This window comes from Trachurus japonicus, unplaced genomic scaffold, assembly GCF_045865225.1.
Source record: "Trachurus japonicus isolate A0001 unplaced genomic scaffold, Traja_1.0 AP030037.1".
Classification (NCBI taxonomy): Eukaryota; Metazoa; Chordata; class Actinopteri; order Carangiformes; family Carangidae; genus Trachurus; species Trachurus japonicus.
This window is the reverse complement of record NW_028220170.1, coordinates 40,937-55,531: the sequence shown is the minus strand read 5'-3', so window position 1 is coordinate 55,531 and position 14,595 is coordinate 40,937. Positions and strand designations below refer to the sequence as shown.

Here is a 14,595-nt window from a genome sequence, read left to right as displayed (position 1 = left end):
GCATCCAGGACAGCTAACAGTGCTAACAGCCCTCCTATACTCTGCTGTACGGAGCTCCTCCTGGGCTCTGTCATACACACAAGCTTCCACTAGCTACTCTTCCTGGGTGCTGTTTCACAGTGAGGATGGTGTGTTGTGCAGTTTCCACCAGAGTTTTGCATGTATTTAAAAAAAAAAATCTGTAACACCACACGTATTTTTCATCCAATTATGCACTACTTTGTGTTGGTCTATCACATAAAATCCCAATAAAATAAATTAAAGCTGTTGTTACATGACAAAATGTGTAAAGTAAAAGTTCAAGGTGTATGAATACTTTTGCAAAGCACTGTATCATTCACATTTATTTATAAATGTTTTTTCCCCTATAGGCTCTTCACTAATGCCCTGATGGTGACATCTAATATCAAGGGAGAAGACAAAGGTTTATAGAGCAATACAAGGTAAGCCCATATGTCATATCTTAACATTTGCTGAGATGGTTTTGTATGAATCCAGTAGGCCTATTGGTAGTGGAGACACAGGCTGCAGGTTGTCTTTGCATATTTCTAATTATTTGTCTTCTTCTTCTTGTGCAGATGGAGCCATACATTTTGATGACACAGCCAGAGAGGACTTCATAAAGACACATGCTGGAGGAGAGGGATGCACAGCAGTCACCCAGGACTGATTATCCATTGTGGAGAATCTTGTCACAGTTTTGTATCACTTTTGTACATGTATTTTCTGTGTTAAGTATGCAGTAGTTGGTTCTGATTTGTAATTCTTCTCAAAACACATTGAGTTTATCACTTTCATTTTTATTGTGTTATATTTGTTGTTGTGCCACAGACCGAAGCAAGGTGGGCTGTGTAACTTTATGTATTTATTAGTATTTTACCAGCAGTATTAATTTCAACAGATACCAATAACTTTATTAGAATGACATGTTTGTGCCAGTGATTAAGAAAATAAAGATGGAAATAAATGAATGGGGATTGAATTGTGATTTATTGGTAAACCTGTGTATAACTGTAGTCCCATATGTTTACAGGAGGTGGAGGATCTGTTTCCTGTTAACTTTCCTGTAGCTTCATCTGGCTCAGCAGCAGGTTTGAACTGGAAATGCATTACACCTTTGCATGAGTTTCCAGGTAATCTGCTGCTGAGAAAATCAAATGAAGCTATAGGAAAGTGAACTGGAACAGTCTGACACCTTCTGAAATGGGACCACAGTTATGCACAGAGCCTAGAAGCAGTATAAAAACAATGTCTAAAATTAGTTTAAATTTGATGCAAAAAAGACGTCGAAACGACCACATTTGGACGTCAAATAGCCCTCATGCGGCGGTCCTGTGGACGTTCAGTGGATGTCGGTTTAAATTTTGACGCAGAAAAGACGTCTATAATGACCACATTTGGACAACAAATAGCCCTTATACGGCGGTCCTGTGGACGTCAATACTGGACGTTCAGTAGACGTCAGAAAAAGACGTCGTCTGGAGTAACAGTCTGCACCTTCAGGGGACCAATATTAGACGTGCAAAAATGACTTAGAAAAGACGTCGTTTGGACGTCTCTTTGCTCAGTGGGCTTGTGTGTATAGTGCCAGTCTTCTCTGTCAGCTGAACTCTGTGGGAGTTGGTCTGTCTTATCTTTAATTTGCAGCCAACAAACATTTATTTATCAGCACAGAGTTTGAGTTCAGTTTGGTTCTGACCATCAGTCACTCCAGGAAGAAGCAGCTTAACTGGACTGTGGATTTTAGAGAAGATGAAGATGTTTGTGGTGTTTGTGACGCTGCTGTACGGTGAGAAAAACTTCCATCCAACTCCATTTAAATAAACTACACACAGACTCTGGCTGTGTGAACCATGTTAGAGAGGACAGATGACCTGACACCAGGGCCTTATTTAAATGAAACAATCTTGATTTCTGAGCATTTACTCCTTGGACTGCTTCATATTGATCACTGTTGACCACTGTGACCAGTGGAACTGGTTTACAGCAGGAGAACGTCCATGAAGACTGACGCTCTGACCACTGGAGACCTCAGTCTCACTCTGAGGAACCTCCACCTCTCGACAGCGGAAACTACACCTGCATCATCTCAGCTCCCGGTGGCTGCTCCCAGGTAGCTCTGCACTTCTCCCAAAACGTCAGAGCAAACTTCCAAACAGACATCAGTTGGATAAACTGACCACAGATAGGACTCTAAACTGTGACTTTCTCGCATGAAAAAACATTGAAAAAAAATAAAGTGATGTTTTAACAGCCCTACAGCGGACTTTTGGTTGAAGCAGAATTTTTAGCCTATGATAAATGTTTTACCTTAAAGCTGTACAGAAAAGAAAATTGAATTTAAGCCCACTCTGGGTCATAAAATTAGTGTAATAACTCATCTATCAGACGATGTAGGCTAAACTTTGTGCAAAATTCTATTTTTGAGTAAATCCGGGATGAAAGTGTGTTTTTTTTTTCCGCATTGGATAATGCAGACGCATGGATTATACGTCAGCCTGCACACGATTCACCAGCCACTGATATTGGATCCGTCATTCAAACGTCTGAGACACGCACGCACACACACACGGAGCTCGGTCTCGCCCCAAGCTTTGAATATCCCGCCCGCTCGATAACGACCAATCAAATTTGTTTTCCTTACTCGGGTAAACTCGTGTTGCAGCTCGTGACAACTCGGCACGACAAACAGGACAAACGGCCATTTCTGTACACCTTTAATCAAACAGCTAAGGAGTAATTATGATGGTTTAATAAATCTCACTCAGCTCTTACTGAAATTAACTTAAAGTTTACAAAAAAAAATATGCCTATACACTTAAGTATGCCTCATCTGTATGGATAGAAAATTCGCTATACAACAAAATATATCTCTATAACCAGAGACACTGGTTATAGAGACACAATTCATATAGGCTTCCCAGGGTTTATTAATGGTAGAAAAATAAAATAAAGTAAAATAAGCCCTCTGGGATGAAATTGTGATAGAAACACTATTGTACTGGAAAATTAACCTATAAGAAAAGTCTTGAACCTGTCACTGCAGCTAAAACTCAGGCTTCGTTATGGGCAATCCACCAAGTGTGTTCACACAACACAACAAAATACTGTGCAAAGCACCATTAATTTAAGTACAGGCTTCATGGTCCCATGAAAAAACAATGAAAACCAGATATATTCACAAGTTCATAAACCCATTATGCAACACAATATTGTGTATGGAAACAACAGATGTGTTTACAAAACAAAGGTGATAAAATGACAGAATTATTAATGATAAAGTGTGGAAGATGGATAGCCGTCTTACAGCCTGAGGAGAGAAACTGCTCCAAAGTCTGGTGGTACTGAGGTTGGATATAGACACCAGTGATTTGGGACATATGCTTTCAAGGTATAAATGATGCCATTTACATGTATCATTTCACGATAACAAATAATCTAAAAAATAAAATAAAAATCATACCAGAATTCGTTGTACCAGTCCAACCTGAGATAGTCAAAACCTAAACTTGATTATCAGGACTCAGTCACAGTATCTCTGTGAAACTGGTCCCAGGTCTGTGGTGGAGAAGTGTGATTACCTTCTGAGTTTCAGCATCAGAGCTGGTCCGTGTTGACCTGAGGAGGGGCGGAGCTGCCTCCTGTCTGATCTCCTTCAGCAGAGGAAAGTAGAAATACAGCAACATGTTCTTTCATGTTGATGTTATTTCAACATTTCAGTTATCTTGGTATCTGTTGTGAGGAACGGAGCCCATTTATCATTCCAACAGTTCACAGCATACACAAACAACACTGTGCATTATATAAAAATACACACAGCAGCATGTATCGACAGCTTTGTGAGTTTTTTTCGTTAGAGTTCCATGTGGATCTGGTTCCACATCTTTAACAAATTTGTTCAAATTGTTTATCACTGATATTGTAGGCCTATTTATGAGCAGATATATGTAGACTTTTGTTGACTCAACAGGAAATAGTGGTAAACCTCAGTCTTTCCTGTTAGCTGCCAGTCTGTGAGAGTCAGTTCATCTTCACTTCACTTTGGAAGTAAAACAAAACGTGTTACGGCAGTGTCTGGGTTCAGTCCAGTTCCTTCACACCAAGAAGAAGCAGCTTTGACGGGACTGTAGTTTTTAGAGAAGTTGAAGATGATTGGGGTTTTTGTGACGCTGCTGTACGGTGAGAAAAACTTCCATCTAACTCCATTTAAATAAACTACACAAAGACTCTGGCTGTTTGACTCATGTCTTAGAATAGTTTACCTGATATGTAGGTGTAAAGCTCAGCTGTGTCTCTGTCCTGCTTCTGAACCGCATGTTGCTTTTTAATGTGAAAGAAACTGAGTTAGCCTGCCCGAGTTAGAAACAAACCTTTTCATCACTGAAGCATCCAGGGTAATTGGGTGTATACAATAAGACAAATACAAAAACACTAAAGTCCAGCCAATTCAGTAGCATCAAAGAAGCTGCCATCAGTAATTATTGTTATGACACCGTGTCAGTCTGAGTTATTTAAACTGGATAAAGATTCATGATGCCAGAGGAAGTGAAAACGGGTCTCATCATGTGACATGATGCCACTTATCAGATCAGTTGATCAGCTGTTCCAGTGTTGTGTTATTGTGGATCACATTACAACCTGAATGGTTAGCATAGTTAGCATATTTTCAGAACATATGCTAGAATATATAAACTTTTCTTTTTCAAAATTGTTATCATAATAAACATTTTGTCAGTAAAAAGTGTAATTAGCATCTTTATGTTGCTTGTTAGCCTGAAACTGGGTGACAGTATTAGTTGTGCTAACTCTCTTATTCTTACTCACAAGCTGTCAGGTGTATGTAGCCCTGCTCCGTCCCCACAGGGGGACAGGATTGGATGAGTTTGTGTTGATGAGGCTGTTGGTGGTTCACTGCAGCTCCAGGTCAAACACATGGATCTTCATCAGAGTCTGATTATCTTCTGGTTTCTGGCTCACCTCTGTCTGTGTCCTCAGTTTCCCAGCATGCCTCAGCTGTGGAGACATATGAGGGGGAGGAGTCTGTCCTGCTGCCCTGTGACTTTCCTTCGTTTGACATGAAAGAGCCTTCAGTGGTGTGGAACCGCTCCGACCTCCGTCCTTCAACCGTCCACCAGCGTCAGCCGGACGGAGACGAACTCAGAGACCAGAACCAGGACTACAGAGGACGGACGTCCATGAGGACTGACGCTCTGAGGACCGGAGACCTCAGCCTCACTCTGAGGAGACCCACCACCAGAGACAGTGGCAGCTACAGCTGCATCCTCAGAGGGAGGGGGGGAGAGGAGAGGCAGAGTCAAGTTACACTGAAGGTCAAAGGTCAGAGGACATGGACTCATCAGAAATGTGTTTTAATGTTTCACATTAATGTTTATAGTGATGTTTTAATCTCATGTTGTTGTTTGTGTCGACTGCAGAACGTCCTGTGAGCTGGGGCCTGGTTTTCTCTGGTGTCTTTTGTCTCCTGCTCTCACTGGCTGTTGCTGCTGGCACTGTCATACTGTATTACAGGATGAAGATTATAGGTAGGTTGTGTGTGTGTGTGTGTGTGTGTGTGTGTGTGTGTGTGTGTGTGTGTGTGTGTGTGTGTGTGTGTGTGTGTGTGTGTGTGTGTGTGTGTGTGTGTACGTTAGTAGTTGAACTCTGGTATGAATTGAACAGAAATGTTGTTTTACTGTTTATTAATATGTGAATCTCATGTTGTTTGTGACTACAGAACATCATTGAGTCCTGAACTACGCCCTTGTCATTATGGTTCTCCTGGCTGGTTTTTCTGGTCTTTTTGCTGCTTTTAGCACTTTCTTTTTTCACAAAGGGATTAAGAACACAGAGGGTATGTAGTGTGTGTGTGTGTGTGTGTGTGTGTGTGTGTGTGTGTGTGTGTGCGTACGTGCGCGTGTGCGTGCGTGCGTATGTGTGGTGTTGTGGTGAGACACTTTCAGGGTTGGAGGAGACTTTAAAGGTAGAGTCTCTGGAGTTTTGTTCATTGCAGTTTGTAAACAAAACATTCAAACTTGGCCCCTCCTCTCGGGCTCAACTGTACAGCCTCCTGCTGCAGACAGCAGCAGTTGTCACTGTGGCAAAGTGAAGAGGGCCCGGGCGGGGATTGAACCCACAGAGTCATGCACGCTTGCCAGTCACCCAAAGGGACATCCCCCTGGCCAAGTAGCCAGGGCACATGATCAATTGGAGGCATAGCAAGTGTGCATGACTCTTACCCGGGAGGTGTGGGTTCAATCCCCGCCCGGGCCCTCTTCACCTTGCCACATTCTGGCGTTGTTGGCAGGATCCCTGTAGCACTAGGGGTGGGGCCATGGATTCCTAATGTGTGGCAGCCTGCGCGGAAGCACGAGGACGTGCTTGTGAAAAGAGGGGGAGAGATGTGACAGTTGAGGTTCCTGTCACTATGCCTCCAATTGATCATGTGCCCTGGCTACTTGGCCAAGGGGATGTCCCTTTGGGTGACTGGCAAGCGCACATGACTCTGACCCGGGAGGTGCTCTGTAGAGGACCACTCATCAGGTCTCTGTCTGGTTACTATGACGACAGAGCAGGAAGCTGAGGATGGCTTGAGTCCAGTCAGTCCAGAGGAGCTGTCGGAGACAATGTAGTGAAGCTGTGGTGTGTGTGCAGAGTGATGAGAGCTTCACAGTGACTGGTTCATGTTCTGCTGCTGTAGCTGCTCTTCTGAACTGGAAACAACACTAACATCTAATCTTATGTTGTTTGTGTCAATTACAGAACCTCATCCAGGCCGGAACAGCGGTGTAGCGGGTCTGATTCTGCTGAGTTCACTGATGCTCCTGATTATTTATGTTGTTTTTGTTGGTTGCATAAGATATAAAGAAATGAAGAACAGATGGGGTTTGTATACGTGTGTGTGCGTGCATGTGTGTGTCACAAGTCAAATTATAAACTCTGTAGTGAATTGATCAAAAAAAATGTTTTTCTTAGTTTTTTTTATTGTGCAATACCAGTGACAAACATTAAGTTAACGTAAAGACATGACACAGCACAGTTAAAAAAAAATGTTTATTAATATTTTTATCTCATATTGTTGTCGATTGTCTTGACTACAGGATATCATCGAGGCTGGGCAAAGGTTATCGTGGTTCTCCTGGTTCTCCTGTTTGTTACTGCTGTTGTTCTTTGTGCTGTCATCCTTCATAAAGGAATAACAAACACAACAGGTATGTAGTTTGCTCTATGTGTAGATTATTCAGTGTAGATTGTCTCTCGTCTGTGACTCACTCAGACGTGGAGCTTCATTGATGTGGAGGCAACTTCAGTTCTGTGTGTAACCGATGTCTTATCTGGTCCTCTGCGTTGTGTTTCTCACGGCCTGCCCTACCTAGGTGGGGTTCGATCCCGCGACCTCCCGCACCGGAGGCAACGATGCTAACCTCTTCGCCAAGAGGCTAACAACCACTTGGCAGGTTGGTTAGCATGTCCTTTATGGGTGGAGTGAGTGCACATCCGTTACATGTGCAGGAACGTTGTTTTGCTTCTTCAGTGTCTGGTCCGGCTCCTGTGGTGGAGACCGGTGGCGTCGTTAGCCCCAGATGTTTTAAACCTAGCCCCGGACGGTTTTTCGCGGCAAAAATTACAGTTTTTAATACAGAAATAGACACATCAAATCGCCCACTTCAGACAGTCACAACCAGAGATGACTCTGGTCACAACTATGTATATTGTTAGGATTTTATCGATAGTAATGCCGATACTCCTTATCAGATACTTATCGGTACTCTTATCGCAAGTAATTTAGTGTAAGAAATAAAGACGTTACAAGATGTTAAAAGAATCAACAGTTTTTTTTAATTACCAGAAGGGGGGTAACACCAGGAACATAATAAAAAAACTGACAGCAGAGAAGTCATCTCAACACCTTTATGTGACAGTTGACGGTCCTGTCACTATGCCTCCAATTGATCATGCACACTTGGCCAAGGGGATGTCCCTTTGGCCAAGTGGTTAGCTCGCATGACTGTTACCCAGGAGTCTGGGGTTTGAAGCCCGCCGGGCCCTCTTCACCTTGCCACATTTAAACCCTCAGCATGACAACAATTAACCTGCAGTGAGAGGGATTAGGCAGCTTTCTTCATCTGTCATCATGTTATAATAGGATCTCCTTCATTGGTTCTTGATGAATATTTAGCTTTTTTACTCTTAAAGCTTTTTTGCTCTGACTTACAGCTCATGTCAGCTCAGGTGATCTGCAGGTTGTTGTTTCACTTCACTGCTCCGACACTGCAGCCCGTGTGTGCATGTGTGTCTGTCTACAGCGCTGGCACACACACACATACTGTAATGCTGCATCTAAAGCAGCCTTAGTGCACGTTCTTCACGCAACAGAATTAGCGACACAAGCAGCTCCATGTTTCCATGGTTGGATTATTCTCCTCCACTTTCTTACACTCCTGCCAATAACCACAGTTTATAATAATAATAAATCCTACAATGTTGATTAATCTGTCTGTCTCTACTTCACTTTGTGGACATGAAGATGTCACTGATCTGTGTTCCTGTCTCTGTCCTCAGTGTCCTGGCATGGAGACACCGTGGAGGTCTACAGTAGGTATTATGTCCTGCTCCCCTGTAAGAACTATCCTTTACCCAGAAACCCCACAGTCACATGGAGACGCCACGACCTCCGTCCTCCAACCGTCCACCAGAGAAACCAGCTGGGTGACGACCTCAGAGACCAGAACCAGGTTTACCACAGCAGAACGTCCATGAAGACTGACGCTCTGATCAATGGTGACCTCAGTCTCAATCTGACAAACCTCCACCTCTCTGACAGCGGAAACTACACCTGCATCATCTCAGCGTCTGGCAATGAACGGACACTGAAAAACATACAGCTGAAGGTCAAAGGTCAGAAACACACCCCAACATCAATGGTACAGGAGACAGGTCTGAGGTCATTTAATGGTCATGATGTTCATCTCATTCACAGAAAACTACTCTGACAATGTTGAAGGCTCTGTTGTCTGTGTTATCCTGGTCCTCCTGGTTCTACTGAGTGCTTCTGTTGGTGTTGTGTCATTCATTGATAAAGGTAAAATATACTGTAGTGTAATGTGTGTATATATATATATATATATATATATGTAAGGAGGTGAACTTATCCAAGGAGCCTCCAGGAGGCGCCCCCTTGTTGTTTTGCTCTAGTACTGTCAGTGGCCTTCTTCTTTGTTGGTTGTGGCCATTTTAGGTCACAACCTGATGTTTTGTGCTAAGGTAAGCAGCTAGAGCTACATCTCTCCACTAGAGATGGAAAAATAAGTTATAGTTTGTCACTATACAGGTGATTGGTTTGACAAATATGAATGTTAGGAGTCATATTAATGTGGGGATTCTGTTATGGGTGCAAGAGACTTCTGGGGGGTTTGTTAAGTTTATTATGCTGGAGAAATGTGTTGGTTCTTTGCATACACACACACAGAGTCTCACTCACTCGCTCAGTTACAACCACACATACTCTTTCAATCACCCTGGCACACACCTGTTACCTGCTGCTTATACTGGTTACGGGAAGGGAGTATGCTGGAGGTTTTATTGTTGTGTGATATGTTCTTGTTTTGTAAATGCGACAACCTGATGTTTTGTGCTAAGGTGAAGCCCTGTGATAAAGACCAAGCAACCCAGATCCTGTCTCCCTGCCTGGTTCTTCCCTCCGTCTTCCACCGCAGCCAAGGAATAAAAATACACAACGCAGAGACTTATTAGGTAGACCGAGGGCCTACTCTGATCCAGGCCAGAGGGAGCCGACCTCAAGGGTTACAACTGGTGCCGTGACCCGGATCTGCGGATGCCACAAAGGAAAGAAAGAAAACATTACTGTGTCTGTAAACATATCCTTTGAGTTTTGTTTCGTTGAAATTGCTTTGATGTTGTTTACTAACATATGGGGACTCAGCTAATTATTATTTATAAGTGAAAAAAAAAAAAAAATCTATATCGCTGTACATCACTGTCCATATTTGCTGCATTTATCACCATCAAACATTCACCCCCCAACTTCACCATCATACATGCACACATTATTCCCCCAGTTACCTGCACCTAAGCTATCTGGACACAGCACTTTTGAATTCTGACAATGCAAAGTCCTCAGGAAGATACCCCTCGTCGAGCACCAACTGAAATTAACTCCGCTGTGAGACAGACTTTAAATCAAAGTGCTGGCACCGTGGACCAAGCTCGTAATGTCCAAGCCTCAGGTGGGTGGTCACCTCATTGTGTAGTTGATATCAAACATCACATGGACCCCCAACGGGTTGTCAGGCCCAAGACGACACAGGGGCAGCCCCACCAGATAAATACTGCACCGCCCTACGAACCACCAAGCCAAGCCACCATGCAACCTGCATCTACCACCCCCAGTTTTGGCCCTACAGTGTTTCCCCCTGCTGGACGCGCCCCCGCATCCAGTGTTCAGTCTCCCCCAACCCCGGGACCCCCCATACTCAGCCCAATATATAGCACATATGATGTCACAGGTTTGATTAAGGCTCCAACGGCGATGGAGCAACATCACCCACCTCATATCCAAGCCCCCACTACTGTAACACCAGATCGTACGGCCATTATTCATGCCCCAACACCCATACCACTAGCACAGACCGCCAGGTACGTTCCACCACGCCTGACTCATCACCCCCCTGATGTAATGCATGCTTCAGAGTTCCTCACACAAACAGGGCCCGCCCAAGTGATTCAGCAGGAACCTCCTACCTCTGTGCCAACCCCACCAGTCTCCACATATACCCCTGTAACCGGCATTTATGACACTGCCTCAATCATAATGCCAGACCCCACAGCCATAGTGCATGGTGCTGCTGCCAGCTTGCCAGTCCCAAGTAGTCGTCCCCTGGGACGGGATGTCAGGCATGCCCCACTATCCCAACCACACCTACCCCCTGACAGTGTGTATGTCGCTCAAGCTCACAATATGTATGCACTTCAAGCAAACAGTCCCTACCCACCCGTTCTGACACACCCCCACGGAAATTTGCAGACGTCAGAGCCACAATTTCAATCCACCACGCAGATGCCTACGATGGTGATGGATAATACTGTCTTGCCCACTGACTGGTACGCCTCCCAAGCAGCCATGTTTAAGTCACAAAATCCCCTGTTGCCAGGCCCAATTCCAGCAATGTCGACATCTACGCCCACTTATCAGAATGTGCCCCCCGCTGTGTTTCCCACCATAGGACATGCAAGATACAGCCCTAGTCAGCCTGCACCTGTCGGGTTCACACAGACGCATCAAGTGAGGAATGTGCAAATCTTCAGTGGAGGCCCTGATTGTAGAATCCTCATTGAAGACTGGATACGTGATATGCAGTATCTTCTGGATGCTGGAGGGCTGCCTGCACATCTCTGCTTTGCAACGATCGTGCGCCATCTGAGTGGTGAGGCCAGGAGGCTGGTTCTAAATCTCCCTCTCCAGGAACAGCAAGCGGAGAGAGCATTTGATGAACTGAGAGCTGAATATGGAGACTTGCAAAGGTCACTGGATCCCCTGGCTGACTTTTATGAGAGGAGCCAGCGGCCCGATGAAACAGCTTGTTCCTACGCTATCGCGCTAGAGGCCACCCTCCGTTCGGTGGAGGAGTCCCAGCTTGGAGGCCAACCATTCCCAGACCGTGATGCCAAACTTACGCGTCAGTTCCTGAGGGGGTTAAATGACGAAGGAGTGTACCTTAGGATTGCTCCCTTGAAACCTAGGCTCATGAGTTTTCGTGAACTTCAAGAGGAACTACGAAACCTAGCAAGGGAAGTGAAGAGGTTTCAGCCCCAACAGAGATTAAAGAAACCATTCACCCAGGTTCATGTAGCTAACAGGGAACAGCAAGGGACAGCAAGGGAGACGACTGATGCAGCGAAGCCCTCCTCTGAGCTGTCTGTATTGACCACACTGGTACAGAAGCTAGCTCTGAATCAAGAGGAACAGGTCAAAAGGCTCGCACAGATGGAATCAACATTAGCTTCCCTACATACCTCTGCATCAATCCAGCTGCCGTCTGTAGCAAGGAGTGACAGTGAACCTGCCACGGTCGTGTGCTATCGATGTGGGCGGGCCGGACATGTGGCCAGAGTATGCAGAACTGTACTGCCCAACCAAGCGTACACCAACCCCCAGCAACCCCGTGCTGTTTCTCAGGAGGCGAGTGCAGCACAGACCGGACATTCTTTAAATGCTTGAGGCCTATGGTAGAGGGGGCAACCATGGGCAGGAAATTAGGTCCCCAAGCGGAAGAGCAAGGAGCAGAAGGAACACCCCTCGTGGGCCCCAGGAATGAAGGGGATGTTGAGGTCAATGGGAAAATGTGTAGGGCTTTAATTGACTCTGGCTCACAAATAACCAGCATTACCTATGAGTTTTGGCATAAGCACCCTGAATTGTGCCAGCAGAAGCTTCAGCCTTCCAATATTCCAGTCGAAGGGGCGGGCGGTCAGGATGTCCCTCACCAGGGTGTGCTACTCGTCAGACTGAAGGTTCTGGGCAAGGAATACGCCAGTGTACCAGCCTTTGTTGTTCCGGAAACAGAGTACAGGTCCATGGTGCCTTTACTGGTGGGGACAAATGTAATACGAGCCTCCAGACAACACCTTCAGGACACTTACGGTCTCCAGTTCCTCCAACTCATCAAAGATAGTCATCCAGAATGGCATGCTGCACTACTTGAGATGGACAAGACGGCACCTGGTGGTCCAGAAGGCAGAGTAAGCCCTGTTCTGTATTATGGAGAGAAAAGATTGGTCCCTGCGGGCAGAGAGACTGTAGTGATGTGCAAGGTAATGAAGGGACCTAAGAAAAAGGCATATACTGCCCTGGTTGAAGCCAAGCCCTCTCTGAAGCTTCCAGTGGGCCTAGTGGTTGGCAGGGTCCTGGCTAATGTAACAAAGCAGTATGTTCCTGTCCGAGTGATGAACTTGTCTGAACAAACTGTTGTTATTAGATCCAACACTCACCTGGCAGATGCTTTTTTGGTTCAGGAGGTACTGCAAACTGGGAAGGGAGACCAGGAAAGGAGTCACAACAGTGAGATGGAGGTGCCTGGTGTGTGTCAAATGCATGAACAAGGGGTGGGTGGTAGCAAAGTCCCCATAGCATGTTGTGTGGATTTGAGTGGAGCAGCCATGGATGATGAAGGGCAGCGTTCTAGGCTCAAAGAGCTGGTGGAGAAGAACAGTGATGTCTTCTCCAAGCACTCCTTGGACTACGGACACACAACTACCGTCCAGCATGAAATACCCCTGGTAGATCCAAAGCCATTCCGACTCCCCTACCGCAAAATACCACCCGCCCAGTGGGAGGGGGTCAAGAAGACTCTCACAGAGATGGAAGAGGCGGGTGTAATTCGCCCAAGCAAGAGCCCTTATGCTTCCCAGATGGTGGTGGTAAGGAAGAAGGATGGGTCTCTGAGAATATGCGTGGACTATAGGAAGCTGAATGCGTGCAGCACGAGGGATGCCTTTCCGTTGCCAAGGATAGAGGATGCACTGGAAGCATTGGGGCAGTCCAAGTACTTTTCTACCCTCGACCTCACCTCTGGGTACTGGCAGGTAGAAGTAGCAGAGCAGGATAAGCCCAAAACAGCTTTCAGCACGCCCATGGGGCTATATGAGGCTAACAGGATGCCGTTTGGGCTGCAAAACGCCCCATCAACCTTTCAGAGATTGATGACCTGCTGTTTTGGTGACTTAAACTACATCAACCTCCTCATCTACCTTGACGACATCATCGTCTTCTCGAAGACCTTTGAGGAACACCTGGAGAGGCTTCAAGTGGTGTTCAATCGGCTACGTGAACACGGGCTGAAGCTGAAGCCCTCCAAGTGCCATTTGATGAAGGAAGAGGTTCAGTACCTCGGGCACCTGGTGTCAGCTGAGGGTATCAGGACTGACCCGGAGAAGATAAGCACTGTGATGGACTGGAAACACCCCACTAACCGCAAAGAAGTACAGCAGTTCCTGGGCTTCACAGGATACTACCGGCGGTTTGTGGGGGGCTATGCCAAGCTTGTTGCGCCTCTATATCGTCTCACCTCAGGTGACCCGAGAAAGAAGAAACGGGGGGTCAAGGCACCCTGGGTCCCACCACCCCACTTTCTTTGGACGGAAGAATGCGAGGCTGCATTCCAAGGTTTGAAGCAGAAACTTACCACAGCCCCAGTCCTGGCCTATCCAGACTACAATCTACCCTTCTTGTTGCAGACCGATGCATCCGGTGAAGGACTTGGGGCAGTTCTTGCTCAAATCCAAGATGGGAAGGAGCGTGTTATCGCGTATGCCAGCAGAGGGTTGCATCCATCTGAAACACGTTACCCTGCGCACAAGATGGAGTTTTTAGCTCTCAAGTGGGCGGCAACGGAGAAGTTTTATGATCACCTGTATGGGCACAAATTCTCTGTCATTACGGATAACAATCCACTGAAATATGTGATGACAACGGCAAAACTGGATGCAACGGGTCAGCGCTGGGTGTCCCACCTGTCAATGCTTGACTTTGACATCCAATACCGTCAAGGGAAATGCAATGCCAACGCCGACGCTCTGTCC

General features: G+C 45.9%; 1 protein-coding gene across 1 annotated transcript; it reads left to right on the top strand.

Annotated features, from left to right (window-relative positions):
- The first annotated feature begins 1,723 nt into the window (after nt 1-1,723).
- LOC146960748 (uncharacterized) lies at nt 1,724-10,506 on the top strand. The gene is made up of 5 exons (XM_085772093.1): nt 1,724-1,789; nt 4,996-5,337; nt 5,436-5,543; nt 8,560-8,921; nt 10,309-10,506. Exons 1-5 carry the CDS (start codon nt 1,753-1,755, stop codon nt 10,504-10,506), a joined length of 1,047 nt encoding a protein of 348 aa, XP_085628219.1. The 5' UTR covers nt 1,724-1,752.
- The last annotated feature ends 4,089 nt before the right edge of the window (nt 10,507-14,595 follow it).